At 41.1% G+C, this 18512-nt stretch overlaps 1 protein-coding gene across 1 annotated transcript in view; it reads right to left on the bottom strand.

Annotated features, from left to right (window-relative positions):
• Positions 1-13798, bottom strand: part of Wwc3 (WWC family member 3) — a 109809-nt gene extending 96011 nt beyond the window's left edge. The window contains 1 exon segment of the mRNA XM_032889333.1: positions 13152-13798. Within this exon segment, the coding sequence (XP_032745224.1) occupies positions 13152-13429 (278 nt within the window). The 5' untranslated portion in view covers positions 13430-13798.
• Positions 13799-18512: the final 4714 nt, after the last annotated feature.

The raw sequence follows: 18512 nt of genomic DNA, 5'->3' as shown, positions 1-18512 counted from the left end.
CACAAATAAAAAGTGACCATAAGATCAATAAAATATAGAACCTGTTCTACAGTAACACTGACTTAAGTTTCTATACCATCTTGCTGAATCCTCCAAAGCACTTAGAAAGCAAAATAATCTACTACATTTTGTAGAAGAGGCAACAGTATCAGAAAGCCCACAACAAATTATAGAACCAGGGACTTGGAAAAGCTGTCCCATGTTTACAGTCAGTTCATATGATTAGTGATATGATGTAAAGTTCCTTTCTATCCTGGTTCTGGCCACTCATTCAAATGTTAATTTAAAAAAGAAATAAGGGGTTGGGGACTTGGCTCAGTGGTGGGCGCTTGCCTATGCAAGCACAAGGTCCTGGGTTGGTCCCCAGCTCCAAAAAAAAAAAAAAAAAAAAAAAAAAAAGAAAAAAGAAACTGCATAATACAATTTTCAAAGGTTCATCACCAAAATGCAGGGAGTAGGGGGACAATGCTGATTCTTTTCTTTTTTTTTTTTCTTGGATATTTTTTATTTACATTTCAAATGTTATTCCCTTTCCTGGTTTCCTGTCCATAAGCCCCTATCCCATCCCCCTACCCCAGCCCCCTAAGAATGCTGATTCTAAAGGAGGCCCAAATACCAATTTTGATCCCCTATTCACACTATTCTCCTTCTGAATAATCCGAATCCTGTCATGTAACCCGATACCACTTCAACATTTTTAAAACAAACAGAAATATGAGTGAGTCATTCTACAAGATCAATGGCTCTGAGTAAAGCTAGCTGCGGCAGTAATGATTACCAGGCTGTTGCATAGTATTGTTCTCCTCTTACAGTTGGCAAAGCTCCTAAGCAATATTAACATGTGGCTTCTTGGCACCTTGCCCTGACAATTGTATGGACATTTTATGCAGCCCCAAAATACTTTTGCATGGTAAGAGGTTGCCAAATATAATCTATATAGTCTGATCTCTTCAACTACAAAGTCAAGGTGGCTATCTGAATTTTAAAATGATTTCCCCTTAAAAGTTGTTTATAGGGGCTGGAGAGATGGCTCAGTGGTTAAGAGCACTGGCTGTTCTTCCAGAGGTCCTGAGTTCAATTCCCAGCGACCATATGGTGGCTCACAATCACCTGTAATGGTAATCAGATGCCCTCTTCTGGTGTGTCTGAGGACAGCTACAGTGTACTCATAAACATATAATAAACAATTCTTTAAAAAACATTGCTTGTAAAAACTTTACTGTATATAGCCATCATACAATAAACTCTTCCTATTTCATGTATAAAATTCCATGATTTTAGTAAATTTACTGAGTTGTACAACATACATTTCAATCTTAGGATATTATCCAATAAGATACCTCTTGCCTTTTTGCCAAAACCAGATTTTTTAACTTCCAGATGCAGACATCATTAATCCATTTTCCACCTCTACAAATTTCTAGTTTCTGGATACAGCAGTAATCACATTATACAATCTATTGACTTTACCTCACATTGTTTCACTAAGCTTCAGGTTTCTAAGTTGGTCTAATAATTTCCCTATTCATGTGAAAACTATCCTGTACTTGGGATTGTACCCCACTGTTTTAAGTTGTGTTTGGAAATCACAAAAAGGTTTAATGACTCACTGTAGAATTAATCTTTTCTGATATCTCTAGGCTGATGATAGTTAAGTACAGGAACATATACTCATTTAGCAACAAAGTAGATTCGGGCTTGCAGAAGTCTGCGATCTTCCTAAAAGTATATACAAACTTTCCACGTGCTGCCACCTTTATCTGAACAGCATCACTCCCGTATATCTGATTTCCCAAGCTCCATGATTCCAAAAGTCCATGAAGTCTCAAAGCAAGATTGTTTGGTGTGTGTGTGTGAGAGAAGGGGGGTGGATTATTGGCACAGAAAAGGGAAATTGGTAGAAACACTGGTAAAATTCAAATATCTAGAGTTCGCCTATCATTAATCTGGATAGAGACTGGCATTGAATCACAGTTTCATCAAAGCTACTATGATAATATTAGAAGTTAAAAATAGGGAAGCTACCCAAATTTTGTAACTCATCTATAACTCTAAAATATTCCAAAAGTATGTCAAAACAAATAAACAAAAAAGCATTTTTGGACCTACATTTAGAAGCATTACCCTTCTAAGGGAAACATGAAACAAAAAACAGAACAAGGAAGGAAGAAAGGAAAAGAGTTGTACACAGAAGCATTACAATTACAGTACTTCATCCTAAGTATCACAAGCAGTCAAAATGCTTAAAAATAAGGGAAACAAGTGTCAGTATATGTACTTGGTGTCAGACTATGGCCCCAGTAAAAATGTAATGAAGATTTGGGGTTATAGTTGTATACAACTTTAATTCAAGCACTAGGCAGGCAAAGGCAGGTGGATCTTTGTGATTTTTAAGCCCAGCCTGGTCTACAGAAGTCAAGGCTACACAAAGAAACTCTCTCTTCAAACAAACAAACAAACAAATAAACAAACAAACAAACAAACAAGTCATAAAGAAAACTACAGGACACATTGTGTAGAAAATATAAATGAATATACCTGTGTGGGCTAGTGGGCTGAGAAAGAAAAAGACTTTAACTGACTTAAAGTTAAGGAGACATTTCTAATTTTGCATGAGAAAAAGTACTGAGGGTAGATAATCCAGAGGCATAGTTCATCTATCCATACACCTTAGCAAGGGAATAAATAGTCCTTCAGTTTTCCTAACTTCAACTTCACAACCAGTTCCTTCCTAACACAATGGCAATAGAACAGCTGCTTAGCCCCACAGGACATTATTTAGCTCCACATCACCTTATGGGGGTGAAGGACTTCTCTTCCAACTATTCCTGCCTCATTCCTCACATCCCTGCTCAACTGGAAAGATTTGGGTCATGAAATTCTGTGTTAGCCAATTGTAAACTTTTATGCTAAATGTTTGGCATAGTTCACTCTCAAGCACTATCAATATTTAGGCTAGGTCACTTTTGTTATTAGGACTATCATATGCATTTTAGACTATCTAGCACCCTCCTTTGCCTCCACCTACTATATGCTCTCCCCCTGTTGTAGCAGCCAAAATGTCTCCAAATACTGTTAGATATCCTGTGAAAAACAAGAGCCTCCCCTATTTGAAATCTAGTATCTAAGAGCAACTGGGATTTTAACAAGAGCTAAAGATGGATCCCATCCTGAGTCAAGATAAAAAGAGGCCAGTCTAACAAAATAGAGGCGCTGACATCTTTGTAAGAAGGAATTGCTCTTAAGTACTCTAGAACATATGAGAAAACTCAATAAAATATAGAAATATAAAATGACAGCTACAAATCAATAAACTTGTCCCCAAAAGCATGATCACATTCAATATTTATGAAGGAATGCTACTATATGTCAGGTACTATGTAGACAAAGCAGAATAATGTATGGATGAGTTTAAAGAAAGGAGATTAAACCAACAACAACATATTTTTGCTTAGTTCATTCAATCCCCAATTTCCTTTTCCTAACTTTCCATTTTGAAAAAGATCCACAGGAATATTATAAAGAATTGTCCAGGGACAACCTCATAAGTCATTTATGAGATGATACACATGGAAAACTGATTAGTGGTTGACTGGCTTTGAGGGAGACAGGAAATGGCTGCTAATGAACATATGGTTTCTTTGGGGAGGGGTAACAAATATTAGTGGCTGACAACCTCATGAATAGACTAAAGTCACTAAGTTGTACCCCTTTAAAATGGGTTATCTTATAGTATGTGAATTAAATCTCAAAGGTTTAAAACTAAGCAATAGACAGACTAATTATTTAAAAAGACAAATTGAGTCAACTCCACATTCTGAGACATAGAGTTGTGGAAGGTCAAAATAGACATGAGGTTACATGCACGGCCAAGCTCCAGGAGGGAGTTCTCTCACCTGGTAAGAATGAGGCTGATATTTAGGAGCTGTTCAGGATGTCCTGTCTGGCCCACCCACCAACACTGCACAGCTAGCCATCTGGGGTGGTACAGACAGCCTGGCTGTACTCCTCGTTCTCTGCATCAACATTCCTCTCATCTTCTTCCCACTCTTTCCCTGAGCCCCTTCCATTTAAAGAAATAGAGAATTTTCCAGATGAAAACCAGTGGGAATCCCACAGCCCATAGGCAGCCTTTTGAGATGTGTGTGCTTGTTCTGCATTTTTTCAAGACCTGAGCAAATGCAGAAGCAGCCCCTTTGACTGCTTTTCTGTGCATTTAAGTGGGGACTCAATGGGTCAGAGCATCATAGGCAGCAGATACCATACATAAGTGTACATACATGCACAGTCACACATTCAACATAGGGAACCATCTCAGCTTGAGGTTGCTACAAACAATGAAGTATAAATACATTCATTTTCCTCTGTGCCACTGTATATACAGATATACCATAAATACCTATCAATTGAGATTACTCTCATAATAGAGCAATATGCATTCAATATATATTCTGAAAGTTTGAAGTGCTGGTTCAAGGATTTTCAGATGCTTATGTAGAACGTCTGTTCTTCATGGAAATAGAGAAACAAGTCAGTCCTCAATGGTCTTACCTGCTTACATATAGTATCACAGGAGCTAGCAATCTGCTGAAATCAAAATGCAGTCATCAAAGCATGGTCACCAAGAAGTATTGTCTATGAGAAAGGCATGTGATAATGTCTGAAAAAAATTCTGGGGCTGGAGAGATGGCTCAGCGGTTAAGAGCACCCGAATACTCTTCCAGAGGTCCTGAGTTCAATTCCCAGCAATCACATGGTGGCTCACAACCATCTGTAAAGAGATCCGATGCCCTCTTCTGGTGTATCTGAAGACAGCTACAGTGTACTTACATATAATAAATGAATAAATCTTTTTTTAAAAAAAAATTCTGATCACCAAAACTTGAGTTTAGGAAGGAATCATTACCAGTATCTACATCTAATAAATAGAGGCCTGAGATAATGCTAACTATGCTGTGCTACAACCTCTAAACAAATAACTCTCTGTCCCCAAACATCAAGATTACTATAGCAGAGAAACCCTAGTCTAGTAATACTTTCATGATCAGGATACCTTTGAGGACTCTACCATCAACTATGAAGTCATTTAAGTGACCCAACGGGTTTCTCCCTTATAACTATATTATTGCATACACAAAGTGGTAAGAATGAAGGTTTCCAAGAATGACTAAAAGAAGTCCTTCATGTTAGTCCAGAGTACCCCAGCTCCTCAGAAGACTGCAGCAAGAAGTCTGAAATCCCTGATCATGTCACTGAAATAACTTAGGGCATTATCAAAACCCTTTGCACTTACTGTTTTCCTCCCATATTCTCCAATAGGAGCCTTGCCTTTTCGAGACCTAGGATTCCAGATCTCTCTAGTGCAGGACCATCATCACCCGAAAAAGCCTCTAATAGTCTCTAATCTTCCAATACTGTCAGATAGCCAACCTGCCCACCACTCCTATTTGAACAGTCTAGCACAGTGGACAACAGAAGACTCCACACTCAAGCTACCACAAGCTACACAAAAGGTGGATCCTGGAGCAGAACTGGTGGAAAATGCATAGCACCTGCTTCTTCACTGGCATATGACAAATGAGAGGCTGTTTTCCAAAACAGAAAGCTGACTGCATACTTCTATTCTCCACAAGACACAAAGCATGGGAATACAGTAGTTATATTTATTAATGCTGTGACAAACGACCAAAAACCAAGGGTCTTCAACTAAAACAAGTGAATTATATCTCATAGCATCCGTTTCGCTGTGCTAGAAGTCTAGGTATGTATAGGGCTGAAGTCCTTTCTGCAGGCTCCAGGAAAGTATCCTATATTTGCCTTTTCCAGTTTCTAAAGGCTGTCTGTATTTCTTAGTTTGTGGCCATGTGCTTTCACTGTCGTATCTTCACATCTCTCTTATCCTCATCTTTCTGCTCCCTCTAGTAATCTCCATAGTGATGCTGGGCCCACCCAGATAAGGCAGGATCATCTCCCTATCACAGGATCCTTAACAGAATTGTATCTGGGAAATTTATCTTGCTATGGAAGGTAACTTATTAACAGAGAGTAAGACATTAATATATCTGTCTTTAAGGGGTCATGATACCTCTGAGGGGAATCAACATCAAACAACAATGAAAGCAAGATAAAATAACCAGTGAGCCCAGCACAGTACAAAGGGCATAAAATTTAGCCAATTCAGGGGAGAGTCAAGTATCCTATTCTTCACTGACTGTGCCTCCCACTGGCCTCAGTTTAATCACATGTTCACATACACCTCCAACTATGATGGGCTTCTGATGAAAGCATATACACAAATGTTTGGCACATGATACATATTTAGCATATGTCTACCATATTCACAGACCCAGGGGGTAGGGTTTGACGCAATTATAGGTGTTTGCTTGACGCTAACAAGCCCCTGAGATGTCTCCAGCAGTGGGGAAAAAAGGCATGGAATCCAATGGAGAGAAACCTTACTGCATCATGAGGTCTTACTGAGAAACAATAAAGACATGAGTGCAGCAATTAGAGTCCTGAAACTTGGGAAAAATTGCCAAAGAAAAGAAGCTGTACAACATGCCCCATGGAACAGATGAGCAACTGAATGAACAGAGGTAGGACACTTAAAATGGGCGTGGACTGAGTGGTTAAGTTGCATGCTAGAAAAAGCAATGGGTCAAGGGTCAGAAGAGCCCATGTCCTTCTAACTATGGATAGAACACACCACTTGGCTGGGCTCTCAAGTGTGAGGAGTTTGAACAAGATGTTCCTAGCTTTTCCTGCCCCAAGACTGTGACAATCTCAGCTAGGAATGGTCTGGCCCAAATCTTCATCCCTTTACATACAACCTCGGAGCCAGTCATATCAATTCAGTCTCTCACTTGTTTGGTACATGATCAGCATTTCCCTCTAGCATTTTTTTCATGCACCTCTTTATCTTACTCGGTTCTATAAGCACTTGAATATTCTTGCCCCAAGACATTGATGAACAAGGATAAAACCCATTCCATATTCAGGAGAGCTCTCCTAGCAGAGAAACTGATGAATACTTTTCTCTCTCTGGTAGTGGAAATAGAAGTCAGTACCAGTTTGGTCTCTCCATGTCCTATGACCCAAATATGTCATTAATAAGGTCATACCTTAACCAAGAGCAGTGCCATCAGTATGAGACTTTTGGTGGGGCGTGGCTGGAAATCCACCAGCCAACAACTCAAAAAGATAAAAAAGATGACCCATACCTGCATACCTGGCACTATATTTTTTGTTTACTAGTTTATGGTATCTGAAGAGGCCCCAACTACTAAGGTAACTCCATTTAAACTCGTGTGTGTGTGTGTGTGTGTGTGTGTGTGTGTAAATGTTTCAAGAAGTTTCTACAATAGTAGGTTTTCAAAGGTCTTCAGTGTTAAGTTATCCCTCCCCATATGCCCTCCTTTAACCTGCCCTACCATCCTCTACACCATTTAATCATTTTTCTTCCATATTTTCCTTTCTCCTTTCATTCCATCTGTGTTCAATCCCCTTACCTTAAAATACCTCCTATGACCCCTTAACTAATTTCCTGGCTTCAACTGTAAACCCTGCAAGGTATTCCCATTCATATGCTATGGGAGTAGCCAACCACCTTCTGGCCGGATTTAAAGCTCATTCTATAAGATAGAATTAATTCCTAGTAGTGTTAACTGAGCCAAAAATACTGTGACAGCCCCTAGGGGGGAACCTAATACTAAATTGACATAGCATTATACTGTCCCCTAAGCTCTTATCTATATACCTATAGATCAAGAGATCTCTCATCCCTCATCAGAGACAATGGCTTTTGTAGCAGATAGCGATTAATACAGAAACTCACAAATGGTTAAGGTACAGAGAATAAGAGACTTCTAGACATGACAGGGCCAAAGGGCCACTGCAAACCTGAACTCGAAGCAGCTGTGACTGCATGCTTAAGCCCTGAACATGAACAAGTAGGCCAAAAATTGTGGCATGGAAAAAGTAGGACCCCATGATGTCCCACCCCTGTTGGCAATTGAGAGGTTTTTATCATGGATAAAAATCTCTGAAAGACTACCCAAGCTTCAGTATATAGTAATCCCATACCCATGCACATAGAGGCAACACTAAGTGGACTCGGTAAGTTTTTAAAAAGAGAACATATGAAATTAAAAGGGAAAAGTGATGAGGATAGAGGAGGAATTAGAAGGGAAGGAACAGGGACAGAGCAGATCAAAACACATTATATACATGTGTGAAATTCTGAAGAAAATATATACTATAAATAAATAGTGCATGTTAAACAAAAAGAGAACTTTTCTTCCTTTCCTTAGAAGTTATTTTCACCTAAGGAAATGAATTAATCATGGCATGCCCCATGACCTTTATTGCCTTTTCTTTTTTTAAAAAAAGTCTATATTTCCTATTTTAAGAAAACATCAACAACAAAAACAGATTTCCATATATAGTCCCAGCATAAGGTCAAGACTTCATAAATATTTCTTTGTTTTATTAGATTTAGATGCAGACAATTGAGCTTCATAGGATTTAACTTTACTTTTAGTCCATCATATTAATTTTATTGAATTTATTGGAAAGGCAAACATCAGCAGAAGGCCCTGGGCAAGAAGCCAAAAGTCCTACCTCAGGCTTACCAGGTGACCCTGTCATGTCACTTGACCCACAATTTCCTGAAGTGAACCTGCCAGAGATTGTGATACATATTATTTCCACTTCCCAAATCAGAGTGAAAGGAAAGAGAAGGAAACTTGGAGATTTCTAAACATCCGAGAGCTATTTTTGGAAATCAATGACTTTTCCATTTACTTTTCTTAGAGAAAAAAAAAAAAGAGAGAAGGGAAGAAAAAGAAAAGATATGAGACTAAAAAGTGGTAGTTAACATCGAAATGGATACAAAAGGAGGATTCTTTCCAGGACCTGACCCCTGATGGCTTTTAAAGCCAAAAACTCCCCCGTGTTCATACAAACGCTATCTATAATCTTAAAGAATGAAAAATGGAAAAATCATTAAGTTGTTTATCGGAAAGCTCAACTTAGACAGTTCACATAACCCAGAAATAGACTCTGTGAGGTAAATATAGTCAAGCTCCTATTAATTAATACTGAATAGTGGTTCCAAGAAGGTAGCAGTGTTATCTGGCTCTGTTATAGAAGACTCCAACTTTGCAAATACCAGAGCCAAGAAATGTTTTCTCCTTAAGGCAAAAGCTTAGAGTCAAATACTTCTGTGTCTTGGGCACGTAATAAATTTGTGTGTTCTTTTCCTGTACAAAGAAAAAAAAAGAAGGATAAGGAAGAGGAGGAGGAAGAAAAAAAAGAGAAAAAGCCTGCTCAGAGAACTTTTAATATACCATAGAATTCTTACATGTGGTACCAGGTCAAATCTCATCTAGTGAACCAATGGCGCTCAACTCTGATGCCATGACATAATCATAGCAGTCCATAATTATTTACACTCAGCTCTGATCTCAAATATGATTTCACAGTGATTTATTTTTAATTCGGAGAGAGGAATGTGCCAGAGTATGCATGTAGAGGTCAGAGGACAACTTTTGGGAATCAGTTCTCTCCTTCTACCACACGAGTCCTGGGCAAGTTGCTGAGGTCATCAGGCTTGGCATCAAGCACCTTTAACGACTATCTTGTGGCTCTCAAATGTGATTTTGCCCACTGTTTGTTCTTCATTCTCAGTACTGTATAACGGCACTAGGCTACAAGAAACAAAATGTCCAGTTTCAACATGTGGATCTGTGAACAACGTTATTCAAGAGAACAATGCAGGAAGCACACACATACATACAATTGTTAAAGGCACTAAACTATTTTTTTAAAAACAAGCAAAAAAATTTCGCCCTATATTTTCCAAGTATAAGATTTGTAATCAGGGCAGTTTCGATCGGGATATAAACTGAATATAGATAGATAGACAGACAGACAGACAGACAGACGGAGAGATGGAGAAAAAAGTTTTAAAAGATTTGTAATCATTTTCTATAAGAAATAACTTTCTATCAGGTGGTCATTGTACACTAAGATAATATATGTAAAATATAAATTCCACATGACTCATTCAAATTAACTTCATGCCATAGAAATGGCAAAATTATTTCCCAACAACATTTATGGATACATTAAGCTCACTATGGAAATCATATCAACAGTTATCTATCCATAAAATTAATAAATTTAAACCAAAGAGTAGTTCATAGTTGAACTAAAAAGTTCTGTCAATAAAATATAGACTTTTTTTCATGGACAGGTGTAGCCATATCTGTAAAGTTGGTGCCTTACACTCACATGCTCTTCATTACTATTTTAATACTTAGAGGTCTAATAATTCACCAATAAGCTGAACTGGAAATATCTAATGTTATTAAAATAACACTGAAGAGAATTATTTTTACATTCTAGAGGAGATTTTGTTTATATCCTCTGGCAGTCAGTAATTTTTTTACAGCAGTATACTTCATGCTATTAAGGATTTTAATAATTACATATGAAATAATGTCCAAAGTCAACAATTTTCATCTAACCTAGCATATTTATTTATTCCTCCATACTTTTATTTTATTTTATTTTATTGCCTGTTTGGAAGCTATATGATAAACGTCTCTTGAACACCATTTTCCAGTCCTCTGAATGAAACAAGCTTCAAAACCTGTCAGATATACATGGAGAAAACATAGTGCTCTGATATGCAGTTTTGTTCGTATAATAAAAGTTAATTACAACCTTAGAAAATTCCTAGTCACCTATAAAAATTGGCAACCTTGTGTTTTCAAAGAGGAAGAATGACTAGCACACCCTTCAGCAAGCTCCACTGAAATGTTTGTGGCTTGCTGAACATTCCATACATATTTCGTGCAAGGTATTATGGGAGCTGAAGTTCAAGCTGTCCCCAGCTGAATTTTCACTCACTATAAAAACAATGTCTCAGGAAAGTACACACGTGTTTTTCTTTAAAAAAAAAAAAGCATAAAATATCCACTTTTGTTCATTCAATCAACACTTAGCACTTAGAAAGAGTACTTTTTAAAACCTGCAATCTAAGTTATATCTGAAATAAGTAAAAAATGTTGTTATTCAGGAGCACAACAGATTTGTGGAAAGCAAAATCTACAGATGTGAGTGAATGAAGATCCTAAAAGATGATTCCTGTGGGACATATGCACCTATATTGCTGGCTATACCATTAAAATAAAATATTTACATTCATGTATTTTATTATAAATCTCATTTGCAGGAAAACCACAACTGTTATATTAGCTGTATGAAGTAGGTCTTCCCCTTTTCTAAGCAAAACACCTTTTTTTTTTTTTTTAATCTAGACCAAGTCATGCAATGAAGCACAGCACTTCCCTCTAACTCTTGATCCTCTTGTCTGAGCCTCCCAAGGGATTACAGACATATGCTGCCATGCCCTGCTTTAAACACTATTTTAATTTGTTCATATTTCTATTTGTTTAGGACTTTTGTAGACCTACAACAACATAAGAGCATCATATTTTGAGCTGTTCCACCAATTTCAGCATCATCCAAGGTTTCATCAAACAGATGAGGCTCTCACACTTGATTACAACTGGTCACCTGATTTTCAAAATAAGAATTTTTGAACCCATAAAGCTGAGATTGGATTTATGTAGGTTTCTGTCTGTATTCCAAGGTCTGCAAAGGTTAGAGAAAATGTTCAGGACCCATGATTGTTTAGATTTGTGTTACCCTACCTAAACCCATAGAAATCTTCAAAAAAGTTAGCAGTTTCCCTCCTCAAAAGTTTATTTTCAAACAACAGTGCCATGCAAGCTGCCTTTCCTGTGTAGGTGGGAGGAAGCAGGCACAATGTCTCCACACGGGCCTTTTCAAGTCTTGAAATCACTCTGGAGCCTACAGTATATCCTTTTTGGCATTCAGGACAGGGTGGAGAGAACTTGCTCCACAGAGGACAAGATATCAGATAACCAGTGGAAACACTGGGTTTCAACAGAATTCCCATTTACACACACACACACACACACACACACACACACACACACACACACACACACGCATGCTCGTACGCGCGCGCGCTCTCGTAGTTGACTCAATGGAAGCAGGGGAATCTATTACATGACACTAATTAAATGAAATCTGGTAGTGCTTTTAGAAGAATCTGTTTTTACTTGATCAGATTTATTTACACGAACTGAACAACTTCGTGCCCTGTGCATACCATGTACAAAAAGGAAACTTAAATTCAACTCTTGTTTTTCACTTATTCCAAAAGCATATGGGACTAATCATATCCCATTCTGGCCACAATACACAAGGCTATTTCAAACAGAATTTTAACTCATTTGATTTTAAAGGCACTAGAGCACCAAAAAAGTTTATGAACAGCCTCTCCTAACTCCAGAAGGGTTCGGAATACTTTTAATGCCCGTCTGGCACCAGGTTTTGGATGAAAACCAGGCTAAACCCTCCAGGCAGGGAACTCATTCTCTCATTCTCAAAACTGGCGCACACATTGGTGATCCAAGGTGACAGCGCATCTCACATCTCCCAGAGGCTGGGAATCCCTGTCCCGCCAAAGCTGGGGTGGTGGGCCGCTGAAGGCCCGGGGTATTGATGGGCGAGGACACCACAGAAAAAGGAAAAGAGGGCCATCCGTCAGACTCCAGAAAGGAAATTCCAGGGGCCCAGCTCCCAGGCCCTGGACAGCGGGTGACTTGAGGGAATCAATTGAGTGTCCACCCCGCGAGAAGGGGCCAGGAGAAGAGAGGAGTTTATCCTTCTGAAGACTCTAAAGCGGTCGCCTTCCGTCCTCAGCCAAAGTACTGGGTGTAGGGGATGTGCGGTGAAGTACAAATCCTCATCTCAACACCAGGGATACAGGAACTTCTCCCAGACCTAGGGGCCTCCTGTACGCCATCCTCTCCCTGGGCCCAAAGGTTGGAATCGTTACAACCACAAACAGGACTTAGGGACTACAGAAAAGCTCCGATCCTGAGAATAGAAGCGTCCTGATCCCATCTCAACACCTATCCAGATCCGGGGGCCCAGGGATAGGGACACCTAGAGCACTCCTGGCTATTCCACGCTGGGGCTGGACGTATCGCCAGCACATCCTCCGTGGTGGCACTTTCGCTCAATTACGCGGCCCCCGATGGCCCACTTACCGGTCACGGGGATCAATCCACGACGTCTGGCGAGTGTTGTGGTCGATGTAGAAGACGCGGCCGTCGTAGTCGCGCGCCTCCTCCCAGCCTGCGGGCAGCGGCAGCTCGGCGCTCTCACGGGCCCGCGGCTGAGGCAGAACCGAGGGCACCGAAGGTGCGGGAACGGCGACGGGGGGCGCTGGCGGTTCCCGCTGGGGCTGAGCAGGAGGCGGTGGCTCCAGCTGGGCCTCCCGCGACTGACCCCGCCGTCGCCGCCGGCCGCCGCTCAACCAAGGCATGACGGCTCAGGCCCCGCCGCCGCCCGCCGCCCCGCGCGCGCCTCCTCCGCCAGCCAGCACTAAGGCCGGGCGCCTGGGGCGCGGGCGGCTGCGGGGAGCCGCCCGCCGCACCCGGCGCATCCTCTGCTGGGCGCCCGCGCACCGGCGCCCGACAGGCTTCGTGAGCCGCTAGCTGCTCTGTCCGCTGCGCTGGGATGGCCCAGGAAGGTGCCACGCGCAAAGTCACAGTCCCCAAGTCGGAGCTACAGCCACCTCTATCGGCCGCTCCTCCGCTCCAGAGGCCGGTCCGGCCATCTTCGCTCCACACACAGCCCGGTCAGGGAGGGCAGGGGTGTTCCAAGGCCCCGCCCCTCCAGGCTCGCCACGCCTCTTCTTGCTGCTCCTCATTCCATCTTCCTCCTAGGCTCCACCTCTGCTCTGGGTCTAGGCTTCCTCCTCCTCCCCGCCCCTTACTCCGCCTCTCCCTCTCTCCATTTCCCTCTGCAGCTCCTCCTCCATTTCCCTCTCAAGCTCCACCTCTGCTCAGCAACTCTGCCCGCCCTACGTCCTCTCTGGCGGCTCCTCCTCTGCCTGCCTCCCTCGGCTCCTCTCGCTCCTCCTTCTTACCCTCCCTCTTCACACCACCTCCCCCAGCTTCGAGACTCCGCACCGCGGCCTGCACGGGCGCCACCACGTCAGTCCGCCCCCGGGCCACCTCTGAGAGAAAGGAGAGCCTGGAGGACGGTGCTGCACCCGGACGCAGCCTGCTCAGGACTGACTCCTGGAGAGGGCAGTCACCGCTCTTCACCCGCCCTCAGACCCTAGACGCCTGGGGTCCTCCCCTCTGCGCACCTGGGGGTGGAGGCTGAGCCTTTGGTCTGTTGACTACTCAAAGCTCTAGCCACTGTAAAGTAGGCGAAGCCACAGGAGCCGGCGGAGGAACACCCACCGTCTCCAGGATTGAAACAGGGGACACTACTACGAGAGGATATCTAGGCTGGTGGCAAACTCACAACCTAGCTAGGAGGTCTTCAGGAGATCTACATAGATTCCTTACATTGGACTCCAGAACCCCTCTCTGTGCTCTTTACTCAGTGTCTATGACCCCACAGTTTGAGCGGAGACCCTAGAAAGCTAGTTCTGGCCAGGAAGCCAGGTCACATTCAAACCTAACTGGTAATTTTTGTTCTGCTCACGTCTCACAACGGAGAAACAGAGACCCCAGAGTGAAATCTGGGTATTGCCCTAAATTACCCAGCTATAGACCCAAGGCCAAAATCAACTAGTCTAGTGGAGCATAAAACGCAAGAACATGACATATTTTTAAGCACAGTAACGTAAAAGTATTTATGACTTAAGTCTTAACCAGCTGTTGAAGTTCACTGCGCACGGGAAATCGCTTGGGGGAAACATGCTCTCCGCGCCCCGCAACTCAAAAATGTTCACAGTAGTTTTCATTCCTTGAGTGTTTTTTTAATAACCTTCCAATTTTCTCGTAAAAATTGGACTATTGTACAACAGGGAGAATTGTATCTAAAAAGAATGTGAAGATTCAGAGACTGCCAACAAAGGTGTACAAGAAAGGTCTTTCCTATCTACCTCTAAAACACAGAAATTTCTTTGCTCCTCAAGTATTTATTAGTCTCTACAAGACAATACTGTAGGGGATTCGCTAGCTCCATCATTTTAGTGGTCCGTGAATGATTATTAGGTGTCCAAGGAAAGGAGTGGATGACTGTAAAAACAAATTCAGGCTTCCATCCATACCGAGGTCCCCAAATTGTGGATTTGACTAGCCAAGGAGAGGAGAAAATGTCATTTTGTGCAGTGTGTAGTCAGGCTTACTGTTGTTATATTTGTACTGAGAATATACAGAATTCTTTTTTTTTTTTGCTATTATTCCCTAAACAATTAAAAAAAACTGTTTACACAGTATTTTTACATTGTAAATATCATTATAAAATGAGGAGCATGTAGGTTCTAGGCAAATATTACTAAACTTATGTAAAATACCTGAGAACCAAGGATTTAAGTTGTGGGGAGGGATCCTTTGCAGACATGGAGGCATCTAGTTTGTGATGACGCATGTGTTACAGAATGTCCCTATATGTTGTATGTCCCTACTGACATTTTTGCTTCATGTTGCTACCATTCATGACCACTAGACTGCCACTGCCATTTTTCCTCTCCCTTTCTGTAGATCCTAAAATCAGTTGATCACCATGTCTGGCTGTTTTGGCAAATTTCATCCCCACCCTCCCAGGCACATTGTCATTTCAGAGTCATACAAATTGGATTACAAATGTGTATATATGGGAATGAAAACAGCCAGTAGAAAAGGAGAAAAGGGTTGGGGATTTAGCTCAGTGGTAGAGCGCTTGCCTAGCAAGCGCAAGGCCCTGGGTTCGGTCCCCAGCTCCGGAAAAAAAAAAAAAAGAAAAGGAGAAAAGGCAGAGGCCAGATGGAGCAAGAAAGAACCAGATAAAGAGTAAGGTGAGGGATTAGACTACATCCAATCAGGAAATCAAAGAAGCCAGTACTGATTGGCCTTTACTGTGGTGAGAGACTCTCTGTTTGCTCTACTGACCAGACACATGGTCAGACACTGCCCTGGAGAATGGGGGAGATCCTACACAGTACAACCTAGGGTCTGCGCTACATCCTTATCTCCTGGGGGTCAAAGAAATAGAAAATTAGAGTGGTGATTTGTCTACTAATGAGGCCTGGATGCCAGCCTCAACTTGAAGTCTCAAGTGGGGATTGTAGGACTGAAAGTGAAGATATACTAGATGGGGAAATTGAGGCACAGTCTTTTTAATCCCTGAGTTTTGAGTCTTTGCTATTTGTTCTATGAACTGCTGTCACCAAATCCTTGTTGCTACTGTAGCACATGCTACAGGTGCTATGCACAATGCCTTGATGAGGCAAGTTCCTCCTCCAGAGTAGCACTCCTTAAACTTTTTCTACTTGTGACTCCTCTTGTCATGAAAATTTTTTACATAACCTTGGGTAATAGGTAAACAAATCAAACATTTGCGGAAAATAAGTCATAAGATAATGCTTTGATAAACATACAATTTTACAAACTTAATAAAGATGAAAGCAAATTTGCACACTAATGAGGTAGATGCCCTTTGTTTATTTACATAAATAATTAAGCCTTGGCCGAATATTTGATTCTGTAATTCATAGATCTTCAATATTTTTAAAGAATTGATCAGTATTTTGATTTTATAATTGTGAATGTTAGACAATTGCTGCAGAAGTATATTTATGGCCATTTTAGAAATTGAAATAAGTACATTGTTTTGTATCATTTCCACATCCTTCCTTCTTTAACTCTTCTGTCACAGATTCCTGTCCTCTTTTTCCCTAATTATTTCATTATACACACACACACACACACACACACACACACACACACACACACACACATTACTTAGTCCATGTAGTGTTCCTTGTATGTGTAAGCATTTAGGACTGACAAATTGGGATTAGATAACCTATCCTGGGTCTTTCTTTTTTTTAAAGATTTATTTATTTTATGTATATGAGTACACGGTCACTGTCTTCAGACACACCAGAAGAGGGCATCTAGTCCCATTACAGACAGCTCTGAGCCACCATGTGGTTGCTGGGAATTGAACTCAGGACCTCTGGAAGTGCAGTCAGTGCTTTTTAACCGCTAAGCCATCTCTCCAGCCCCTTATCATGGGTCTTATCCATGGGAAAAATTGATTAACTGTCTCTTAGAAGCCACTGACTGTGGGGCTATTCATCTAGGGTTAAGAGTTTGTGAAATCTTCCCCCATCCCCATTGGTATGTCAACTGTTGTTATTTTGCAGGCCTTGTTTAGACAACCATATTCTTGAGATTTTACAGGTGCAGCATACCTGTCATATCTAGAAGACACTATCTCACATCAGATGTTCTGGTCTTCTGACTTTTTACAATCTTTCTGCCTCCTCTCCCACAGTGTTCTCTGAGCCTTAAAGATAGAGGTTGTGTTGTAGGTTTACCAACTAGGGCTGGGCATGATATGATCACATATGACCTGTATTTGACCACTTGTGGATCTCTGTAGTAGTCTCTGTCTGTGAGGAAGAAGAAGAAGAAGAAGAAGAAGAAGAAGAAGAAGAAGAAGAAGAAGAAGAAGAAGAAGAAGAAGAAGAAGAAGAAGAAGAAGAAGAAGAAGCTTCTTTGATGAGGAAAGGTACATTTATGTATAGATTTAAGCAAATTATAGCCATAATTTCTCCAATAGGTTATATTGCCTCTCCACCCATGGACAATTGACTAAGTTTATAATACCAGGCATGAGTCCCTGGTATTCAGTGGTTCTTAAGTCTAATTATATAGCTGGTTGTTTACCCCCAGATATAAGTGCCACTATTTCATCACTGAAGATATTTTTTCAGGCTGATCTTTGTTGTGGTTTGAAGACTTGCATCTATATCTAGAGAGGAATAGGGATTACTTTCTCCCTTGGAAATTTCCTTCCAATAAGAGCTACTCCACAGTGAGGAGACTTTGAGGTCAGATCTAGCTTGATTCCTCCAAGTCTTGTGTTTCAAGCATACAGTGTATTCAGAAACAGGGCCTCACCTTCAAGTTCTGGGAGGCAAAAAAGGGCAATGACAATAGCCTATATTGCTCTGGGCAATCTCTTAGATCCTCTTCTCCAACTACTCGAGTGTAAACTTTTCTTGACTTGCATAGTGAGGCACTTATTAGATAGCTTATGGCTCCCGGGAAGACATTATTGTCCTATGTCGTATAATATCAAACTATACATATATATGCACACATGTTATAAGTAACCTAATAAAATCATGTCTCCTTGTGGCATTTTCAAACATCTTTAGTATTCTTTACCTCTCTTTCCTTTATCTCCCTCTGTATTACCCTCCTCCATATCCCAGTTAAATCTCCCATTTCCCCTTTTCCCTCTTTGTAACACCTATATCCTACTATCTCCCTCCCTAGGTCTTCTTCTCCTGTTAATTCTATGGTGTCAATTCACCAAAACAAATATAGCAATTTTTGAAACTCAGAACAATACAACGAAGGATATGCTAATTGTATATTTTCATGCTGAGGAAT

This window comes from Rattus rattus, chromosome X, assembly GCF_011064425.1.
Source record: "Rattus rattus isolate New Zealand chromosome X, Rrattus_CSIRO_v1, whole genome shotgun sequence".
NCBI classification, from domain to species: Eukaryota; Metazoa; Chordata; class Mammalia; order Rodentia; family Muridae; genus Rattus; species Rattus rattus.
This window is presented reverse-complemented; position numbering and strand designations above follow the sequence as displayed.